The 22427-nt window shown below is 38.5% G+C and overlaps 1 protein-coding gene across 3 annotated transcripts in view; it reads left to right on the forward strand.

The window, feature by feature from the left end:
- Window positions 1-11208: 11208 nt before the first annotated feature.
- The window catches only part of RHOQ (ras homolog family member Q), a 50314-nt gene continuing 39095 nt past the window's right edge, over window positions 11209-22427 (forward strand). Inside the window, exons 1-2 of one of the 3 annotated variants that reach the window (XM_081940776.1) lie at window positions 11209-11869; window positions 12880-12938. In XM_081940776.1, the coding sequence (XP_081796902.1) occupies window positions 11719-11869; window positions 12880-12938 (210 nt within the window). In that variant the 5' untranslated portion in view covers window positions 11209-11718. The remainder of the gene's footprint in view (window positions 11870-12879; window positions 12939-22427) is intronic. The other 2 variants (XM_081940777.1, XM_081940775.1) reach the window with 2 other exon arrangements.

Here is a 22427-nt window from a genome sequence, read left to right on the forward strand (position 1 = left end):
TACAGTGCACCACTCCACCCACCCCGGGGGCCTTCCCCCCCCTTATGTTTCTTAATCTGTAACAACTAAAAAATATACAAAATATTCCAATTGTGTCCTTATCCCCTCCAAAACAACATATTTTTGAGTTGGTTTATTCCCTTTGCCTTCCACCAACCCTGATATTATAAAATCCCCCCATATTTCATTATAATTAATTGCTTTGATCATCCCTTTTTAAAATTTAATTTCTTTTTTTAATTTATCATTTGTTGTCGTACTCCTAATTTCATTATACCACTCATTTCTTTGAATATCCCAATTTCGTCCCCAATATTTAGCCATCACTAATTTTAGCTGCCATTCTCAAATTTACAATCAATTCCTTTTTTGTTTCATTTATATCCCGTTTTTCCACCAGCAACAGTAATGTAATTCTCGGTGACACGTTTAAATTTACATTCAAAAGTGCTCTAATGTCTCTTAACACCATATCCCATATTTTTGTGCACTATCACAATCCCACCACATATGTTTATATGTTCCAACCTCTTTCTTGCACCTCCAACAAATATTTGTATATTTACCATCTATTTGATTTAATTTACATGGTGTTAGATACCACCTCCATATCACTTCATATCCATTTTCCTTAACTCTAACTGACATATTCTTATATACTCTTCTATTACAAATATTTGTTCAATCATTATTATTTATAGTAATTAATTCACTGGTACAATTTTATGCTTAATAATCATGGCTATTAAGGTAACCTGAGAGTAGACTTCAATTTTCCGTATTCTATTGTTTCAAATATTTAATTCCATCCTTCCTTCTCAAATGAGAGTTAATTTCTCTTGGGGTGGATGTTAGCAACTAGAAAAGAGTAACTTCAATGGATTGCTTCTGATGTGACCCCTAGCCTTCCTTCAGCCTCATTTTTATATAGTTGTGCTTAGTCAGTGTAATTATTGCTCTCAACCTCTCAAAATATAAGATCAAATATCTGATGTTCATTACCTCTACCAATTGTCATTAAATTAGCCTTTTCTGTTTTTTAAACATGAAATAAATGTTATAATAATAATAATTCAAAATGTGTCTCTAGCACAAGAACCTGCAGGAAATCATGTTGAGATTCCAGATCACTCTACAGCTTCCCAAAATATTGGGAAGCAAGAACATACATACTTCACGTGTTTCCACTGTTTATTTTCCTGGTGCATGACTTGGACTGGAAGGTGAGCTTTTCACCTGATCCCCTTATTCACCTGCCTTCCGTATTTAATTAATTGGTTGTATTATTACATACTAAGCATCGGACAAAAGTAAAAGATCAAAATTAGAGATCTGCTAGTTTATATCAGGTTGTCAAACTCAATTTCATTGAGGGCTTCATCAGGGTTGTGTTTGACCTCGGGGGAGGGGCAGGATGGGTGTGGTCAGGGTCGGTGTGGCCAGCTCGAGGTCACTCGTATTGGGGGTGCCTGTGGCGGCCTGAGCATTGTACCAGCGAAAATGGGCTCCCGAGCTCCGTTTCCGGTTGCGACAGCCTCCTGCAATCCTCTGCCAGTGGTGTGCGGCCCTCCCTATCTCCGTTTTCACTGGCAGAGGCACCACGGGTTGGTCTCTTGCTGCTTCCAGGGTGGCCCCATGGGCTGGATCTAAGCATCCCTGTGGGCCGGATTTGGCCCACGGGCCTTGAGTTTGACACTCCTGGTTTATATAATTGTCAAAAAATACAGTTGCGAGAAGTAAGAAAGATATTGCATAATGACAAAACTTGGTGTTACATGATTGATTCATTTTAGCAATAATTGACAGACCTATATATCATCTTTAAAACTTTTTATACCAATTTTCCTTTAAATTGTAGCTTAGAATAAATATTACTGATTTTCCCTATAAAGTTTCCCGTTGATCCACTGTGATATTTTTTTTAAAAAATTCATCCATTTTTCATGCAGTGTTTAATTTGTCTCCATGTCATATTTCACTAACAATGTAGAAACATGACCTAATAAGTGACTTTATATCATAGACCTTTTTAAAATTGCTGTTTAACTTTTCAGCTATTTGCCAATAAACACAGTAGGTTCCTTCCATCATGGAGCAATAGCTGTTGTATCTTTGTTACCTGAATCTGAATATCTCACAGTTATTAAGGTTAACTTTTCCTTTTAGTATTTTTCTTTAGAGTTAAAAAGCATTTGATGAAGAATTCTAATTGTAAGATCATTGGATTTTTTTTAATGATGTGGCCTCATCTTACTCCATCTCTATATGTGAGTTTAAGGCTATGTGCTTCAAAACAACGGTTCTTTTGTGAATTATTCTTAATTTTTTTCTTTAAAAGGAAGTTATTTATCAGCCTAACTGATCATAATTAATGCCTACCTGGGAATATGTCCTTTGGAATGCATGAATGGCTTAGCAAGTAATTTAGCTCATCCATCTTTGGTACCTTCAGGAAAAGAGACAATACTGGTAATGTTTGAAATAGGTAACCCTATTGCTGAATAAAATAATATCAGAAATTATTTCAAAAAGAATGAATCCACTAGCATTAGTCAAATACAAAACATGCTGTTTCAAACAGAATTTGCTAATTAAGCATTCTTCAGACAAAATGTGCAGTGTGAACAGATCAAATCCCATAGGTGTGTGTGTGTGTGTGTGTGTGTGTGTGTGTGTGTGTGTGTGTGTGTGTAAAACAGCAAATCTATGCCAAACTGTGATATTTTCTTCACAGGGATTAGAAGTTGGCAGGTTCAAAAACTTTATCAATCTCTCTGCTAATTGTGAGTTTGACTAGCTTTTGGAACTTTTCTTCCTTACACTGCAAGTTATTTTCACTATAAAAGGCAGAAAAACAAAATAATCAGTCAAGGGAGTAACACACACCACTTTGCTAATTGCACTGAAAGACATTTGTGCAGAGCTTTAATTGGGTGCACCATTACTGGAAGTCTTTTAACATCCATGTTGTAAAACTATTCTCCAATAAAGGACAATATATGTAGCTCAGGGTTGAAATGAGGGGTCCTCTCTGAGCTTGTTTTCTTGCACCAAGGACCCCTCACAACTTTTGTCTGATGTGTGTGGTAAGGGTTGAATTGGTTGGTAAGCGTTTGGACAAAAATTTTATGACCAAAATTTCCGTTGCTAAGTGAGACATTTATTAAATGAATTTTTGCCCCATTTTACAACCTTTCTTGCCACAGTTGTTAAGTGAATCACTGCAGGTGTTAAGCAAATAACACGGTTGTTAAGGGAACCTGGCTTCCCCATTGACGTCGCTAGTTAGAAGATTGAGAAGGGTGATCATGATCAGGATACAGCAACCATCATAAATATGAGTTAGTTGCCAAGCGTGTGAATTTTGATCATGTGACCATGGGGAGCGTGCAATAGTTGTAATTGTAAAAACTGTCACTTTTATCAGGTCTGTTGTAACTTTGAATGGTCAAAGGAATTGTTAGTCAAAGACGATCTGTAGATCACCCTTTTTTTTGGTAGTGTTAAAAAGTTGTGACTCTTATGTTTGTCTGTTTAATCTCTGACCTGTTTCACATAACGTCAGATACCACACCTGAAGTACATGACAATTAATCATATCGGTACTAATCATGTTCTTTAGAAGACCTTGCAAATGTTGAAATACAACATATAAAAGAGAATATTTGTAAGTCGGGGTTGAGATAAGGGGTCTTTGGTGCTTTCTGAGCTCTTTTTCTTGCAGAGATGTTTCATTACCAAAACTAGGTAACATCATTAGTGCTAGTTTATCATCACTAGCACTGATGATGTTTCCTAATTTGGGTAATGAAAGGTCTTCAAGAAAACCATCAAGCTCAGAGAGCACCAATGTTGTGGAAATACAACATTTGGGATCCTTTGCTACTGGCCATGGTGATAGGAGCTTCTCCAAATTGTAATTAAACAAGACTGGGAAACCACAATATCCTCACTTTGTCTCTAGAAGAGTCTGGATGTGTTTTAGAAAGTTGCTTTGGATCCAATCAGATTATTTATTCTTTTAGGCAAGCTCTCTGCTTGCTTAAGAGATTGTAGCCTCCAGATTTACAGGCATAGAATAGTTTCTTTTTAAGCAGAGATGCTGGAGACTGCCCTGAGATTTCTTACGTGCTAAGGAGATCCTCTGTCATGTTCCAACAATGTTTTAGAACTTGCCAGATGCCTGATACTATCATCAACCACTATCTGCCATGGGTAAATGTCAGCCTTATTTGATGTGTTTATATTCCTTTATGTCTTGCCAAATGAAAAAACAAGATGTTATAGTAGGTTCCCACATAGAATCTCTGAGTATTACCTCAGAACTGCTGCAGCAAGATGGCTGCATCATATGCCTTCAGGCCTTCTTTCTATCACACATATTTTTATGACATGATTTGTTCCATTGAAACAATATATTTAGTCACATGATAAATGATTGACTAATTTTCTTATTCTCTTGCACAACAGACATCCTTAAGATACAGAAGGATCTTGACAGACTTGAACATTGGGTGCTATCTAACAAAATGAAACTCAATGGCGAAAAAAGTAAGGTTCTACATGTAGGCAAGAAAAACAAAATGCACAGGTACAGTATAGGTGGTACCTTCCTCAATGGTAGTAACTATGAGAGGGATCTTGGAGTCCTAATGGACAACCATTTAAATATGAGCCAGCAGTGTGCAGCAGCTGCCAAAAAAGCCAACACAGTTCTAGGCTATATCAACAGAGGGATAGAATCAAGATCACGTGAAGTGTTAATACCACTTTATAATGCCTTGGTAAGGCCACACGTGGAATACTGCATTTAGTTTTGGTCACCATGATGTAGAAAAGATGTGGAAACTCTAGAAAGAGTGCAGAGAAGAGCAACAAAGATGATTAGGGGACTGGAGACTAAAACATATGAAGAACGGTTGCAGGAACTGGGTATGTCTAGTTTAATGAAAAGAAGGACTAAGGGAGACATGATAGCAGTGTACCAATATCTCAGAGGCTGCCACTAAGAAGAGGGAGTCAGGCTATTCTCCAAAGCAATGGGTGGAAACTAATCAAGAAGAGAAGCAACTTAGAACTAAGGAGAACTTTCCTGACATTTAGAATAATTAATCAGTGAAACAACTTGCCTCCAGAAGTTGTGAATGCTCCAACACTGGAAGTTTTTAAGATGTTGGATAAACATTTGTATGAAGTGGTGTAGGGTTTCCTGCCTAGGCAGGGGGCTGGACTAGAAGACCTCAAACTCTGTTATTCTATTCTATTCCATTCCATTGTGATAATTAACTCATTAATCAGGGCAGGTTTATAGACAGCTTTAAGCTTCCCTCTGATTTATACATCCTCTGAGATGAAAACCAATGCACCATGATTTATCTCTCTTAGTTCGGAAGTGGGTCATGCAGAGAGATATAGTAAGGTGATCCTTTTGTGCAAATCATGTCAAAACATGTGCTGAATTAGACTACAATTATATTTTGTATGCAACTGTTCTGAGTTTTTGTTATTTGAAAGCCCAGATTTTAATTTCCCTTTTTAAAAACAACAGCTTACCCTGTTATAACTAGAAGTAATTTACACATGCAGGTAGAAGAATGCTCTCTATAAAATGTTTCAGCATCACAATTTTTAAACCATGGGTGCTTTAAGGGCCCAATGGTTGCTATTATAAATCTTAAAATCTAAAAATGTGAAAACATGAATCTGGAAATTTAAGCCACATCCATTCTGGAGTTCTGGACGCCACAAAGAAGATACAGGTAATCCTCGACTTACAACAGTTCATTTAGTGACCATTCAAAGTTACAAGGGCACTGAAAAAAGTGACTTATGACTGCTTTTCACATTTACAATCGTTATAACATCCCCATGGTCAGGAGATCAAAATTTGGGTGCTTGACAACTGGCTCATATCATGTCCTGGGAATGTATCACCTTTTGTGACTTTCTGACAAGCAAAGTCAATGGGGAAACCAGATTCATTCAGGGGTGGGCTTCAAACATTTTAGCAACTAGTCAGCCTCCAGCACCACGGCGGGAGTGGGGGTGGTTCACCTTCCCCATGCTCTGGAGGCTTTCCCCGAGCTTCTGGGAGGGCAAAACTGTCTCCCCTGGGCTCCGGAGGCCCGTTTTCCCCCTCCCCAAGCCTCCACGTGGACCCTGCACTTACCTTGCATCCAAAATGAGTCACGTGGAGCCTCTTGGGAGGGGCGGGGTGGGCAGGGCCAACCAGGGGTGGGATTCGGAGATTCTCCGAACCAGCCATGTTAGCTATGGGTTCTCCCGAATCCGGGTGAACCCCTAGCAGCCCACCCCTGGATTCACTTAATATCTGTGTTACTAACTTAACTGCAGTGATTCACATAACAACTGTGGAAAGAAAGGTCATAAAATGGTAAACCTTTTTATTTTTATTTATTTTCTCTTTCTTTATCTTTCTCCCTTCTCTTTTTTCTTTTCTCCTTCTCTTATTTTCTTTCTCTCCACTGATTGAAGTTCAATTCCCCAAAGCATACTATAACAAAACTTTTTTTGTTTAATTATGCCTCCATAACATGATTTTAGCTGATGTTCATAAAACTAGTCTATTTTTACCATTATTAAGCAACAGTAGCCTATTCATCAAAACACAGCACACACCATGATGTATGAATCCTAAAGCTATTCTTTCTGAAGGGGATTCCTGTTTCCTTCAAGATCAACACAGGGATACTTCAGTGATCCTCACAAGTAAAAATAATAATGAAGATTTGCCCCACCCCACCCCACCCCTTCACAATGAGGGCTAACTACATTTTTTACTGGACAGAGATAACTTAAGTCTTAGTCACCAGTGCTTTGATAATGCAGTTTATTATAGTAAGTGCTCTTTGGGGCTGCATTTGAAGGCTTTCCCAAAAGCTTTGCTGTTATCAAATCTCACTTTCATTCAGCTCAGTTCAAATGGTTGTTAGCTTAACTTTCCAAAACTTCACAACACGAGACTCAGATATTTGTTTAACAAATCTCGGCCCTCTCAATAGCATCACTATCTATGCAAAGGTTAAAAGGCAAATAGCAAAATGACTCATGATACAAGCCCCCGACCTTTTGTATGTGTGTTGCGATGTTTTACTTGTGTATGGAAGAAATGGAGTTTTCATAATAACATTAGTTTTCTTTATTCTGATAAAACTGTCACATTCTAGTAATATTTCTGCTCAAAAGCACTCTGATCTGCAAAGTTGAATTACCTACCCAGGAGGCTTGCTTGGTGCATATATATAATTATACATACATACATGCATATCATCATCATATTGTTTACTTGTCAGGGTAAGGAACATTATGCAAAAAAGTAACGAATGGAATTAAAGCATGACACAATAAAAGAAAAGGAAACATCATCAAAATTGTTTACCCCAACACCATTCTCTATATTTCACCATACCTTTCTATCTTTGTAAACTATCCGTTCTTCCACTTCATCCATACATTGCTTTCTATATCGCCTTTGAATATTAAAATTCTCTCCCCCCCCCCTTTTTTTTTTTTGTTTCTCACTGATTCTATCCAACTAAAACTTTCTCTTATTTGTTAAGCATTCCATTTATTTCATGCATGCTTCACTTCCATCATATGGTGCTTTTATTGCATTTAGCAAGCAATTTTCAGCTTGGCATCCATGCAAAATGTTCTGTTTTACAGGTAGTTCTTCATTTATGACTGGAAATGAGTATGAAGTTACAGTCATCGTTGCAGTCATTAAGCCAGTCATTATGTGACTGGAGCTGATTTTATGATATTTGTTTGCTGTGGTTGTTAAGCTAATTCATTTTACCCAACGAGACTGGAAGTAAATGCCAGAAACCATTAAAAAAAAGCATTAAAAATTGCAATCATGTGATTGTAGGGCAATGCAGGCAGCCATAAATGTGAATTGGTTGTCAAAATTCAATCATATGACCACAAGTGTAGGGATGGCCATTGTAACTTCAAAATCAGGTCATAAGTAGCTTTCGGAGGGGGTGGGTCTATTATAATTTCGAACAGTCACAAAATGACCAGTTGTAACTCAAGTAACTCAATTTCAATGCCAGTTACTTCTCTGATTTTCCTTAGCTTTTAAAACTTTTAATTCTTTTGCACTTGTTAATTTTTTAGTGGTATGTTGTTATATTCTCTACTTCTGCTTCATTATTATTTAAATGTTACTGTAAATGTAAACATTGCAACATTTAAACTATATAATAGTTTAGTCAACAAACTTCAGTTCTTCACTATGCAAACTATATCCATTTTACCCCCATGAGTTTGCTCATAATACTGTTAGGAGTTTGGTCATCTTGATTACTGTGAAACAGTCTATCGCTAGGCAACTAATGGATGGTCAGGGATTAAACAAAGAATATTAATGTTCCTTAATGGCTTAAAAACTCTTTTCTATGCCTTTGGGATGGGGAATGACACTGTTGGGTTAATAAAGGGGCAGGAAAGAGATAATTTTAGAAAGGCTGAATGTAGCAAAGAAAGTATTGAGATAAGTTAGTTAAAAGTGAAGCCATTTTTTGTAGTTCTTTTTTAGGAACTTAAAGCAAGGCAGGTTGTTTATTATTATTCTTTTTAGGAGTGTATTTGCTTCCATGAGGTCTTAGCATTTCTAAGAAGAGGTCTGATGCTACTGTAATTAGCCCAAGGGTTTTTCTTTTTGCTAAAACAGCTAAGAGCACATGCTCACAGTCATGATTTCTGATGCCATCCTTGAACCCATGTTTTAATGAATGCCACTATTTTCAATTTTCTTCAAGTCAAGGAGTTGAGGGATTTGTGGACAAATCAAGGAGTTGAGGGATTTGTGGACTCGGCCCTAAGAAGATGTTAGAAATATTATTGCAGTATGTTAAATTTAGTCACTGCACTATCTCATGCCATCAACATTCAGAAAAAAATGGCCAGAGACCTTTCCTTCTTCTATATGTACATTTAGAGACAGCATTCTTAATTTACCATGATACTAACCAAAACTTTACTATGATACTAACCAAAAATTTGGGCCTGGTGAACCAATCTATGAGTTACATTGGGAAAACATGTTTACAATCATTTTCTTTTTGTTTTGGAATGTGCTACAGGTGAATGTTGTTAAAGTAGACCTGAATGGGATTAAATATGGTCTTGAAATGTTTTTTCCTAATCTTAGCAAAGTTCAGATGCATGGACTTTTAACTCCCAGAACCTTTTGCAATAGCCATGCTGTCTGGGGAAATTCTTGGAGGTTAAGTCAACTTATTTGGAACTTATCAAGATTGGAAAAGACTACTAGATTAAAGACCCATCTCCTTCTTAGCCATGAAGATGACAAGTTGATGCTAGGTTGATCATTTTATAGCCTGGCAGTTGGGAGATCTCTGATATAAAGGTTGGATCTAACTTAATTTTTTTTAAATGGTGGGCTGAATGATGAAACTTATCTTAGAGATTTGGATTAAAATAGCCTTTCCCAACCCAAGGGCTCCCAGATGTGTTACTTTGTGTTACCATCGTCTTGTGTGTACTGTAAGGGTTCTGCCATTCTGTCAGGCTATCTAGAGAAGACCTGCTTAGGATCTCAATCCCACACAAGGTAAGATAAGGCAGTTTTTTACACTGATTCCAGATTCAGCCTTCTTACTTCTGGCTTTCAAAAAACTTTTCTTTTTAAGCAGTCTTTTGGCAACTTTGCATCTCTAGTACATATGAATGGTGACCTTCTGCATTTATTTTAGTCTGCTCCCATTACTGTTTTGAATTATTCTCTGGGAGTTTGCTATCTAGGATTCTTCCATTAATAGCCTAGAGTTCTCTGTTGTCTGATGGGGCAATGTAAAATTAATATATTGTATTAGTTATACTATACAGGTAGTCCTTGACTTATGACCACAATTGCACCAAAAAGTGTTGCTAAGTGAAATATTTGTTAACTGAGTTTTGGTCCATTTTACAACCCCTTATGTCAGTTGTTAAATGAATCACTGAAGCTGTTAAGTTAGTAACACAGTTGTTATGTGAATCTGGCTTCCCCATTGACTTTGCTTGGAAGTAGGTAACAAAAAGTTATTACATGATCTTGGGACACTGCAACCATTATAAATATGAGTCAATTGCCAAGCATCTAAATTTTGATCACAGTAGGTCGTATGAAAAATGGTTGTAAGTCTCTCTTTTCAGTGCCATTGTAACTTTAAACAGTCACTAAATGAACTGTTGTAAGTAGAGGACTACCTGTAGTTTACTATACTATACCTATACATTGATGTGTTCAGTTACTATTATCACCCTTGCCTGCTACCTTAGATGGTATCACTTTGGAAGAAAGCTGGGTTAGATTTTTTTTTCCTCAGCCATAAAGATTCCTCAGTGACCTACCTCACAGACTGATTTTATCACAGTGCTGTTATGAAAATAAATATGTTTGAGTTGGCATAAAAGATAAAAAGTTAATACAGTATACAAAAATAGAACAACTTTGCTAACATCAATTCCATTTTGCTGATGTTGCTAGCTGAAGGATTTTAAATTGACATTGATAGATATTTTCCCGATCGTACAGTTTATAACCCAGCGTTCAATTTTTAAAAAGGGCTTCCAAATTCATATAAATATACATGACACCCCGCCTCCCCTCCCGCACTTAACCAATAGGAAGAAAGAATTTTAGCAGTTCATCACTCGCAATCAAGAACGATTTCTGAAACATTTTTACCAATAGAAAAATGCAAAAAAATAATACTCTGTTGTGGGAATTGGGGGCGGGGGAAGGGCATCCTGAATACTTCCAAGTGTTAGTATGTCTTGATTATTGACATCATCGCTCAAACCAGGCGGGCACTTTTGCAAGAGCCGTCGACGTTTCTCGGCGCCGCGGGCTCTTTGGAGAGGAGCCCTCGACTCTCCTGTAGCTACAGTACAGTATTTGGCTTCGCTCCTCCTTTCTCCTCCCAAGCGAGGCGGAGGCGACGGGGGCCGCCTCGCTATTTCCCTGCTCTTTTGCGCGCGTTGGAAAAGTGGTGCCTGAAGCCAAGGGAGGGGAAGAGAGGGGGAAGGGAGCAGAAGGAAAGTAAAGCAGGATCCCACTCCCAACCCTCGCTCTGGAAGGGAGCCTGGGCCTTCCTCTCTTCCTCCTCCCTTCGGAAAAACGACGGAGGGAGGCAGGGCGGGAGGAGGAGGGCTTACCCAGCACATGCGAAGCAGTTTGGGTTCGAAGAGGAGGGGGAAAGAGGAGAGGAGGAGGAGCTGGACGAAAGTGGTGCCCATCTCGGTGCGGGTTTTGCTGCTCTTAAGTTCCTCTTCCAAGCCCGCTGCTGGTGCTGGTCTTATGAAAGCCTGTGTCATCGCGCCTAACTGGGGCGAGAGCAGGGGAGGAAAATCCCTGTCAGCCAAATTTGGCACCGGTGGAGGAGGAGGAGGAGGAGGAGGACTTCAACCAGGGACAGAAGAAATGCCACCTTCGGTGATTTGTGGCGCTTGCTGAAACGGGCGAGCCAGCCAAGCCCTGCTTGCTAAGGCTGCCCAACTCCGGAGTGGCTGAGCTGGAAATGCCACCGAAGGAGCGGCGCCTTTCCCGGCTCGGCGCGTGAACAGCCTTCCCCCCTCCCCACCGCGTCCTCTTCTTCTCTCTCCCCCACCCCCAAGCCCCTCCCCGCCTTTTCCCTGCTCGGCTCTCCCTCCCTCTAAAATGACGATCGGCTCGGAAACCTCATCATGGCCAACGGGACGGGGGCGGCGGCGACAGTCATGCTGAAGTGCGTGGTGATCGGCGACGGAGCGGTGGGCAAAACTTGCCTGCTCATGAGCTATGCCAACGACGCCTTCCCGGAGGAGTACGTGCCTACCGTCTTTGACCATTACGCAGGTAAAGGGGAGACGGATTGTGTCTTGTTTGCAAGTGCTGAGTAAGTGTCTTCCTATCACCTTTTCCCGAAACTCCACCCGCCGCCCATTGCTTCTCCCCGGCTGTCTCGGCCGCTCTCTCCCGCCCCTTAGCAGGAAAAGCAGCAAAGCAGGAACTTCAGCAAAAACTTTGCTCTCCCCCTCCGCGTCTTCCTCTCTCCCTTTCTCTTCTCATTTCTTCCCATCTGCCGTCCTTCAACAAAAACCCGAGTCAGCCTCCCCCGGCTGGGGAGTCTTCCAGATGTCAAACGAGTTTGGAGAATAGCTGAGGGTGCGCGGAGTTAGGGAACGTCAAGCTGGAATTTATAATGGCTTGAATTGTCTTTTGCTCCTGGGGCAGCTTGTGGCAGCTCCTCAAAATGGCTTGTTTACAGCCTCCCCAACCCCCCACCTCCCTTGGAGGGCTTCCTTCCTCTGCATCACGGTGTTGGCTATGGCAGGTGGGAAAGGGGAAAGTGATGGGATCTCTCAACTGTACTCTGGTTTGTTATGAACCAGAAGTATCCCTCATGCACCCTCCCCAATAACAAAGCCCCTGGAAGAGAGAGCAATGTGGTAAACGTTATTTTTCTTAGCAGAAAAGATATTTAGTCGTACTAAGTGGGACCCGGCATATAACGACAAAAACCTCTAGGATAAATATTTCTTTAGAAGCACTTTGATTAGTTGCAGTAGTTTGATCTTGTTTGAACACATGCTTGTTAATGGGGGCTGAGAAACATGCACTGGACGTCTTTACTGATGATGCTGTGGCATTGAAAAGGTGTTAATATAGTCTTTCATGCTATCAAAAAACCAGCAGTGTGTGTGTATTTTTGTATTTTCAGTGCCTGATTCCATCCTCTCCCCCCCTTTTCCGACCAAATTGTGGTGAGTGATTGAAATTGATCCTTTGCCTGTCCTCTTCTAAAGAGAAGAGACCAAATATGCCGATCCCCCCTTCCCCACTTCATCCTCTCTTTCTTTTTGCAGTCAGTGTGACAGTTGAAGGCAAGCAATACCTTCTTGGGCTTTATGACACTGCTGGACAGGTAAGTACCTTTCTGATCAATAGAACCAGACAAGGGTTGTATTGAAGGGGAAAAATAAGTTCATCTTAGAGTGTGGACTTAAAAATAAATCCAGTTTAAAGCTTTAGTTGTTTTTATGCTCACTTGCGCATGTTGAATTATTCAAAGGTTGTTTGTTGAGAAGTCTCACTACAGCAGCTTCCACTAATCGCCTCATTTGCTGTCTTGCTATGGAGCTTTCAGAATGAACCTGCTTCCTTCCCCTCTTGTTTTCTCTGCACAGCTAAAAGACATTGCAAGCAGCTCTGTTAATATGATCGTCCAACTCTGGCCTTACAGTGGGGAAAAACGTAGCTGTTTGCACTGCCCGATGCCTGGGCTGACTTTTGAGTTGCCTGTTAGTTCTCATTGGTGAATCGGCAACCAGAACTGCTGCCTCTGATTGGTGAATAATGGCATCATCTAGTTTGGTAGGAAGGCATCCTGTCTGTTTATTGCAGACCATTGCTTTCTGCCTTGAAATAAGTCCTTTCAACTGAAACATTTGCAAAGAATGACTGAATGAGAGCATAGGAGACTAGGAAGAATGTGTCTCCTCCCCTCCTTGGGACACATCTATGTGGAGGCAAGGGAAGCAAAACAAGGGAATCCTAAAGTATTGCTTTTGCATCCAGAACTTTGAATTGCCACTGATCCTTGCAGTTTGTATGTATGTAATGCTATGGGCCCCTAAGTGATATCACTCAGAGAATTAACCTAGTATTTATTGTGTCAGAATGCTTTAAATGAAGGCATTCACATTCATGATGCTACTAGGATCAAAAAAGATTTAGCCAAAGTATACTTGGGAAACGGTTATGCAGCCCATGACTCATTTCCTTAATGACTGCACATCTGAGAAGCATCAAATACAATTCATTAAAAAGAATTCTGCCTCATCATATACAAAGTCTGTCTTATTCTGCCTTCTCTAATCTGGGTGGGTCTATTAAATCCCCAACTTCCATAGTTCCCTAGGCAGCATAACAATAAATGTTGAGGCTCCATTGCTTTAGAAAATATTGACTGTGAAAGGGCTAAAACAAACCTTTACTTTTTGTCTCACAGTGGCCAGTCGAAAGCAGTATTTAAGCATTTAGTCCCATTCTACCCATATTTCCCATAGATTGGTACTAAAAGGCAAGATGTTTCTGGTTAAATGTCCAGTAAACATTGAGAAGCTTATTCCTTTTTTAAAGCCATTTAAGTCAGGGTCCTCCTCTCTTCCTGAAGTGGAGGCTTGTTTATTAATTTAGAAAATTTAGGTGGACACCCAATTTATTTACAGTGAGCTCGTGAAGATAAAACCCCAGTAAACAAAAAAACAATACATCCCCATATCCTGGTGATAATAATCAGACCAGCCACTTGATGGGTTCCATATGGGGAGCGGGGGGGGGGGGGGATTGGCAGAACCTCCTATGCTGTATGCAAATTGATTCATTGTATTTCCAGTAAATAGTTTGATAATGTTTGAATACATATAATTAAGCTTGTAATCTGAACTTTTGTGCTTCAAAGATTTATGTGGAGAACTACTACATGAATTGTGACAATTTATGGTTTGGGTAATACATTTTTTTCTTAAAGTCATAGAGAATCAAGGTATTGACACATTTAGAACTGGACATTTGGCTGGTAGCTCCATATTAATCTGTCAATTCAATCTGTTATTTAAAGTTCTTTATCACATGTTGCAATCATACTATCAACCTTTCTCTAGAACCATTCTGACTCCAAAGGCTTTGTTTTAACCTCTAAAGCAGGGGTGTCCAAACTTGGGAACTTTAAGACTTGTGGACTTCAACTCCCAGAATTCCCCAGCCAGCATGGCTGGCTGGGGAATTCTAGGAGTTGAAGTCCACAAGTCTTAAAGTTCCCAAGTTTGGACACCCCTGCTCTAAAGCATTAATGAAATGTCTAAAACAATAGCAGGGACCTTGATAAAATGTCAAGGACCCAGACTTTAATTAGAATTAAATATAGTAAATTCTATAATTCGACTTATATCAAGCCTTTCAAATTCTCTCCTTTTTACAAGAAAGGCAGCAGAGTCTTAGTAATCCACATAAAACATCCCAAATGCCAATTAAGAGATTTGCAGTGCTAGATTTGTGTTTGGTTTTGGTGCTCTTTGGGGCCAAGTGGCTCAAGAAAGTGATACAATGCAATAGTGCCCTATTTATCTGAAATGCTTGCAATTGCAATAGCTATTGATTTAGGATTTCATACAGGGTTCAAGTAGTTGGCATACTTGGTGGCAGTCATAAAAAGCAATAAAGATTCCTATAGCATCTTAAAAACAAAGGCTTTCGCTGTGATAGATTTCAGCAGGTGGGAGCAACTGGCTCATCTTGTTTGGGTTCAGAAACTAAACAGGTTTGGGTCTGGTTAATACTTTAATGGGAGAATCCCAAAGAATCCTAAGCCTATAGGCATACTGGAAATAAAAACAAAAAACACCCAATGTCCTGGAAGAAAAAAATTGTATTTGTGCCAAGGAAATTTCATCTATATATCCACGTAGAGACAAGGAGTTAAGCTTGACTAGAAGGCATCTCTATTTTCCTTTGTTACTATAGCATGTAATGAGGAAATTTGATGCTATAATAAATCTCTTAGTCTTAAAATTGCTGCAAGTTTCATTTTGTTGCAATGACTAACATGTTAATTGATGTTTCAGAAATTATACATGAAATGTGACAAATATCTCCAGAGGGCTGAAAAAATAAACCCACCTGGATGATAGTTTATTCTAAATTTTACTTTTAAAATCTAAACTGAAATAGTCCTACAAAGTAGGCATTTGGTGGCTCTCTCTACAGTTGAGACATTCCAGAGTTGGGAGACTGCCACAGAAGAGGCCTGTTCCTGAGGAACGATAGCCCTGATTCTAGAAGTTGATTAGGCACTTCTCTTAAGAGGCATTCCTTCTCACATGGTAGCCCAAAGCTACAAAAGGTTTTAAAGGTCAAAAATCACAGGTGCTGCTAGCCAGAGCATTACCAAGTTATTAATAATGATCTTATTCAATGTTGTTTCATAAGTACATTGCGAAGGGTTTTTTGGTCAGTTTTTTGGTATGTAATATTTGGAGAGAGTGAAATAATTATAAGTGGGTATCCCACAGGGCAACCCTCTTCAACATCGTGCCCTCTAGATGTATTGGGAGAATTCTCAGGCAGCATTGCCAATAGCCATGTAGTAGCATAGTATATAGTACTTATCTTTGTAGTCCAAGTCTTTGAATTCTGAAGCAGTTACAGCATACCCGTAAAATAAACCAGACGGACTAGTTCTACATTACAAATGGGAACAGAGAAAATATTGCTTGTAAAATGCACCAACGCTGAACCCAGGCCAGAAAGTTGAACTAGAAAATTATGAAACATTTCACCATAATGGTCTGTTATTATACAGGCAACTCCTATGTCCTTAGCATATGCGCTCTAGGAGTTGCATGCATAGTAGCAGAGCAGTTGTCAGGAGCAATTCTGCTGCTAAGAAAAAGTATATTGTAAGTTGGCTGTCTTGCAAAAGAGAGGAAATTTAAACCACTGAGGTCAAACACTGTGATCTGTAACATCACAAGTTAGTCTTTTGATGACCAAGACTTCCTGTACAGTTCTAGACTACAGCTCAAAAGCGCCCAGCCACTGATTTGTCATAAGGTTTTTTTGGCTTGAGGCCAGATGACATTTTCATAGCCTGATGGACATCTCTTCCTAACTCTGCTTGTTTTCATGACAAAACTAGGGATTTCTCAGTATCAACTCATGTAGTGGGAAGATAGAAACATCTGCACTATTTGCATACCTCAGAAAAGTAATTGTTTTAGGGTATCATATCAAACTTCATGAGACCTTCTGCTAAAGCTACTTTGGGACATATATGATGCCAGACTTCTCAGTCTGATGACCACTGGAGGCCATAGACTACATATTGAGGAAGCCTGTAAGGAGAAGGATTCCTAACATGTCGAATATGCTGTTTGTCCAAGACAGGATACATGTTAATGCTTAAGGTAGATGTTGAGGATATATGGCCTTTCAGTAATAAATATTTCTTTGCATGAGTGTGCATAATAAACAGGAATCAGAACAGTTTCTGAAGGAAGATGCATATATCAAAGTGTGCCTTAATGTAATGTTATTTGATTTTGGCTTAGTGTAGTTTAAGATACTGCAAATGTTTTACAGCTACAATCCCAGTATCTCTCTCTATTGGCCACACTGACATGGGATGTTGGAAATTGGCCACAGATTGCTTTCATCAATGCTTTAAGTTGAAATGAGTATCTGGCCTTATCTACGGTAAGCAAAACTCATTATCTGATGTTTAAATTAGGAATCAGTAGTAAATATGGTCTTCCTAATTTTCAAATAAAAACAATGCTTTCAAAAGAGTACATTCTTTAGTATATAAACCATTCATGGTATTGACGTTTTCTGCCCTGCTGTTTATGTATTGTTTATCTCGTCAGATATCATGAATTTCACAGTGAAATAATATTTTAATTGCTGTACAGTGATTCCTGATCACTGATGTCAACATGATCAATTGAAGATATATTTCATGGACTGCTGACATGTAAAGCTTAACCAGTGAGGGCTGTATGTGTGTGTCATATAATGAACCCCATCTGGTTATTGAGAGCAAACAAAATTTATTCAGAGTAACTCTTCTTGAATTGGTGTAGACTTTCAGTTTTTGTGTGGTAATTTAGAACAATGTTTTCTATTATCTTTGATGCTGAGAAATATTTTTGTAGTTTCCCATCATTTTCTTTTTACCATCTGACAATGGAATGTGGCAATTGAGTTATGTTAAGTCCTCTTTGGAATGTTCTGTCCCTCCAACCTCATTTGTAGAAGTTCTCTATGTTATGTCTTTTGATAGTTTTCTGGTTTCCCCAAGCTGTTGATATCTTTGTCCAATGAACGGAAGGTACTGTTTCAATTGTTTAAAAATTGTAATTCAACAGATTCATATCTTGAGTCATGTTTGCTTCTGATTGTATATATTGATTCAATAGGGCTGCCCCTTCTTTTCCATGATGTTGGATCTCATATATTTCTTTAGAGGAATCCATAATTCCTTAGAGTGGATTTAGGGAAGGTGCTGAAGAAGAGAGGTGAGATCTATTCCACTATCAGATGATGCTCCCATCTACGGATAAACTCTGAAGAATGAAACCCTTCCACTGCTTTTTTAAGCACACACAATAGGTTATGGGTGATTTAGCAGGTACATTGAAAGAATAGTGTTTCTGTGTGTGAGCACACCCTTATACAAATGCACATCCAAAAACAGCACACTATTGACTGTAAAATGCCCCCAAGATTCTAATTTTTTAGACTGAAGAAAACTAGAAAATAAAAAAGAATGAAACTGCAATTATTAATGTTGTAGCAAATGAAATGTACCTTTGCTTATTTGAATATTGAAACAAAATCTAGAAGAAAAAAATGTGCAAGGACAACTAGATAACAGCGGACTTTATAAGAACCTAGCTTGTTTTTTTAAATAAAAACTATCATAAAAAGAAATAACGTCTCTCTAGAAGAGAGAAGAATTGGTTTTGAATAAGGAGTGTGATTTCCTAATTCTGTAGAATTCTTTCTTGCATAATTACAAAACATATTTTAAGGAATAAACTTATATTAACACAATTATTTGAGATACTATCTTGAGGATATTATTCCATATTCTGAAAGAAGAGCGATGTCTATGGAGATTCTCAGTCATCCAAATCATAGTTGTCCCAAAAGTGCTTTTTAAAGAGGCAACTGGACTTTCTTGTTTTTCTTTGACGAAGTTTCACTTCTTAGATGAAGTGAAGAAACTTTTTAGATGAGGAGTGAAATGTCTTCAAAGAAAAAGTCCAGTTGCCTCTTGAAAAAGCACCTTTGAAAGCAGAGGGATCTTCTACTGGAATAGAATAGAAAGGGGATTCAAGGACGGGTGGATAGGAAGAAAAACACCCATAGTCTCCCAAATAGGTTTCTCTTAGGTCTTAACATTTTTTTGAGGCTTTTTAATGTTTAATGAAATCAAATAATGACTAGTATATATTATCAATGGAAAGAATTGTGTTTGCGGCTATCCAACTTTGCTCAATTGTGCATCTGTAATGTGTTCTGTTTAGGTTGAACTTTGTAAAATGCTTTACGACCGATTTGCAGAAAACTTTTAAAACAAGCAGGAGAAATCACGTCTTTCATGCTTTGTTTGCTTTGTAAATATTGTTGTAATATTAGTTTAGAAGATGTTATGAAAAGATGTAAGAATATAAATTCATACCACTGACCAGCTTTTTGTCAAAAGTTTTGGATGCAGAAGTTTGAGGCTGTGAATGAAATGTGAGTGGGTGGATAAATATGTGCATGCATACACATGTACGCAGAAAAGTTCATTTTGTTGCTAGCTCAGCCGCCTTATGGGTTGAAATATTCAAGGCTTTGTGGAGCAAAAAATAGCCACTTGCACATACACTTGCCGGTCAAGGAATCCTTATTTCATTCTGCAGCTGACTAGCTCCTATTTCTAGGAAGTGGGTGGAAAATGCCACTCTTTAGCAGATATTAAATTCTGCCATCAGTTTCTAGCAAAGGCAGTTTTTCTTTCTAGTAACAAAATAGAGTAGAATTAAGGATTTTTTTTAGCCTTTCTTGATTGTATAAGGAAATGTGGTAATATATTTGGAGATGGTAGAAAAAAATTAAAAGTCTGCAGTGGTCCACAGGGGGAAAAAAACTTCAAAACTATAGTTGGGTGATACTTTTTTGGAAACCAAGCAATATGCCACAAACTAATGAACAAAATGGTTTTCTAAAATTCTTCAGCAGGGTAGTTGATAGCAATAAGACTTGGACTTATATACCACTTTACAGCCCTCTCTAAGCAGTTTACAGAGCCAGCATATTGCTCCCAACAATCTGGGTCCTCATTTTACCAACCTTGGAAAGATGGAATAATACAATACAATACAATACAATACAATACAATACAATACAATACAATACAATAGTAAAGTTGGAAGGGACCTTGGAGGTCTTCTAGTCCAACCCCCTGCCTAGGCAGAAAACCCTATACCGTTTCAGACAAATAGCTATCCAACATCTTCTTAAAGACTTCCAGTGTTGGGGCATTCACAACTTCTGGAGGCAAGCTGTTCCACTGATTAATTGTTCTAACTGTCAGGAAATTTCTCCTCAGTTCTAAGTTGCTTCTCTCCTTGATTAGTTTCCACCCATTGCTTCTTGTTCTACCCTCAGGTGCCTTGGAGAATAGTTTGACTCCTTCTTCTTTGTGGCAACCCCTGAGATATTGGAACACTGCTATCATGTCACCCCTAGTCCTTCTTTCTCTTAAGCTAAACATATCCAGTTCCTGCAACCGTTCTTCATATGTTTTAGTCTCCAGTCCCCTAATCATCTTTGTTGCTCTTCTCTGCACTCTTTCTAGAGTCTCCACATCTTTTTTACATCGTGGCGACCAGAACTGAATGCAGTATTCCAAGTGTGGCCTCACCAAGGCATTATAAAGTGGTATTAACACTTCACGTGATCTTGATTGAAGGCTGAGTCAACCTTGAACCTGTGAGATTTGAACTGATAGCAGCCGACACTCAACAGAAATAGCCTGCAGTACTGCATTTCTAACCACTGTGCCACTTAATACTCAACAAGTATAGAGAGAAGGGAGGAAAAGCAGGGAGGAAAATAAAAATATGCAAGGATTGAGCCAGATGTTGTGGTTGTGAGGTCTATACTTTAGATTGCATCTCAAATTCAGATTGGAGATTGCAGACTGATGCAGTCACATGGCCCAACCAAGGCAGCATCAAATAGATCTATTACTTGGAGCCCTGACAGATGCATTTCTAGGAGGTTGTGTTCACATTTTTAGAAATGCTTTCAGATAAGGTTTTATTGTGCAATTACCCTGTCACTTTCCTGAAATTTTATAATTTGGGTTATGGTCAGCTTCCATTTGTCTTAAATGCTTGTCCACTCCTCCTCCTTGATATTTTTTTTGCAGAAAAATCTGTTAGTGGAAAAAAGAAAATAACTGTGCAAAATATCTTGAGTACTTGTGGGTTAGGAAAACTCCCATTTAAAAATGTCCTGGAACCAGGAATCGGTCAACTCACTTCTGCTAGTCGTATTGTTTTCATAATTTGAAAAGCGTTTTCTTGATAAGCTATAAAATCAGAAACACTTAAAAGAGTTGTCAACATGAAGTCAGTGGAAAACGTGGATTTTTTAAAGACGTACATCAGCAAGGTAGATTAGAGTATGTTTTCATAAACAAAAGATCCAAAATTATAGGCCAATCTCGCTGCTAAATGCTGATTATAAAATATTTATGACAATAATGGCGGAAAGAATTAAAAATATATTAAACGGAATCATACACCCAGACCAAAATGGATTTTTACCCAACAGACACGTAAAAAACAATATACGAACAATAATGGACATATTAAAATACTACGAGATACATTCAGGAAAACAAGTAGCATTTTTATTGATGCACAAAAAACATTCGATAACCTGACTTGGGATTTTCTTATAAATCAATTAGCAGTAATGAACTTTGGAGAGAAATTTATTGGGATGATCAGAGCAATATATTCGAGTCAGAGGGCAAAAATAATACTAAACGGGGAAGCAACAGAAGATTTCAGCATAACCAAAGGGGGAAGACAGGGATGCCCTCTATCCCCCCTGTTATTTATCCTCTCATTAGAGACATTGATGTTACAAATTAGGCAAAATAAGGACATGAAGGGACTGAAAATTAGAACACAGGAATATGAAGTGCAGGCCTTTGCAGACGATCTAGCATTTATCATAGAGGAAACTCTAGAAACTGGACTAAAACTATTATAAGATATAATTCGGTAAAGTGGCAGGGCTTAAAATAAATAAAGAGAAAACTAAAATATTAACTAAGAATTTAACCAAAAGACAAAATGAAGAACTGGAGGAGAAACTGGGAATTTCGAGGGCCAAGAAAATTAAATATTTGGAAATTTTGCTATCGGCAAAATGTATTACAATAAAAGAAGATAAATTACAACAAATTGCTACAACAGATACAAAAAGATTTGGATAATTGTACTAAATTACAGATATCGCTAATTGGCAGAATCTCAACAATCAAAATAAATATACTACCCAAATTACTCTATCTTTTTCAAACAATACCGATTAAATTAGAGCAAAAAATTTCGAACAACTAAATAAAATGGTATCCAAATTTATCTGGTCAGGGAAAAAAACGCATATTAAATACAAACTTCTACAAGATAGTAGAAACAAAGGGGGCTTTGGTCTCCCAAATTGGGAGCTTTATTATCAGGCGGCAGCCCTAACATGGCTAAAGGACTGGATCCAACTAAAAAATAAAAGAATCCTTATGCTAGAAGGACACGATCTCCAACTAGGCTGGCACGACTTCCTC

This window comes from Natrix helvetica (assembly GCF_964273705.1).
Source record: "Natrix helvetica genome assembly, chromosome: 2".
Classification (NCBI taxonomy): domain Eukaryota; kingdom Metazoa; phylum Chordata; class Lepidosauria; order Squamata; family Natricidae; genus Natrix; species Natrix helvetica.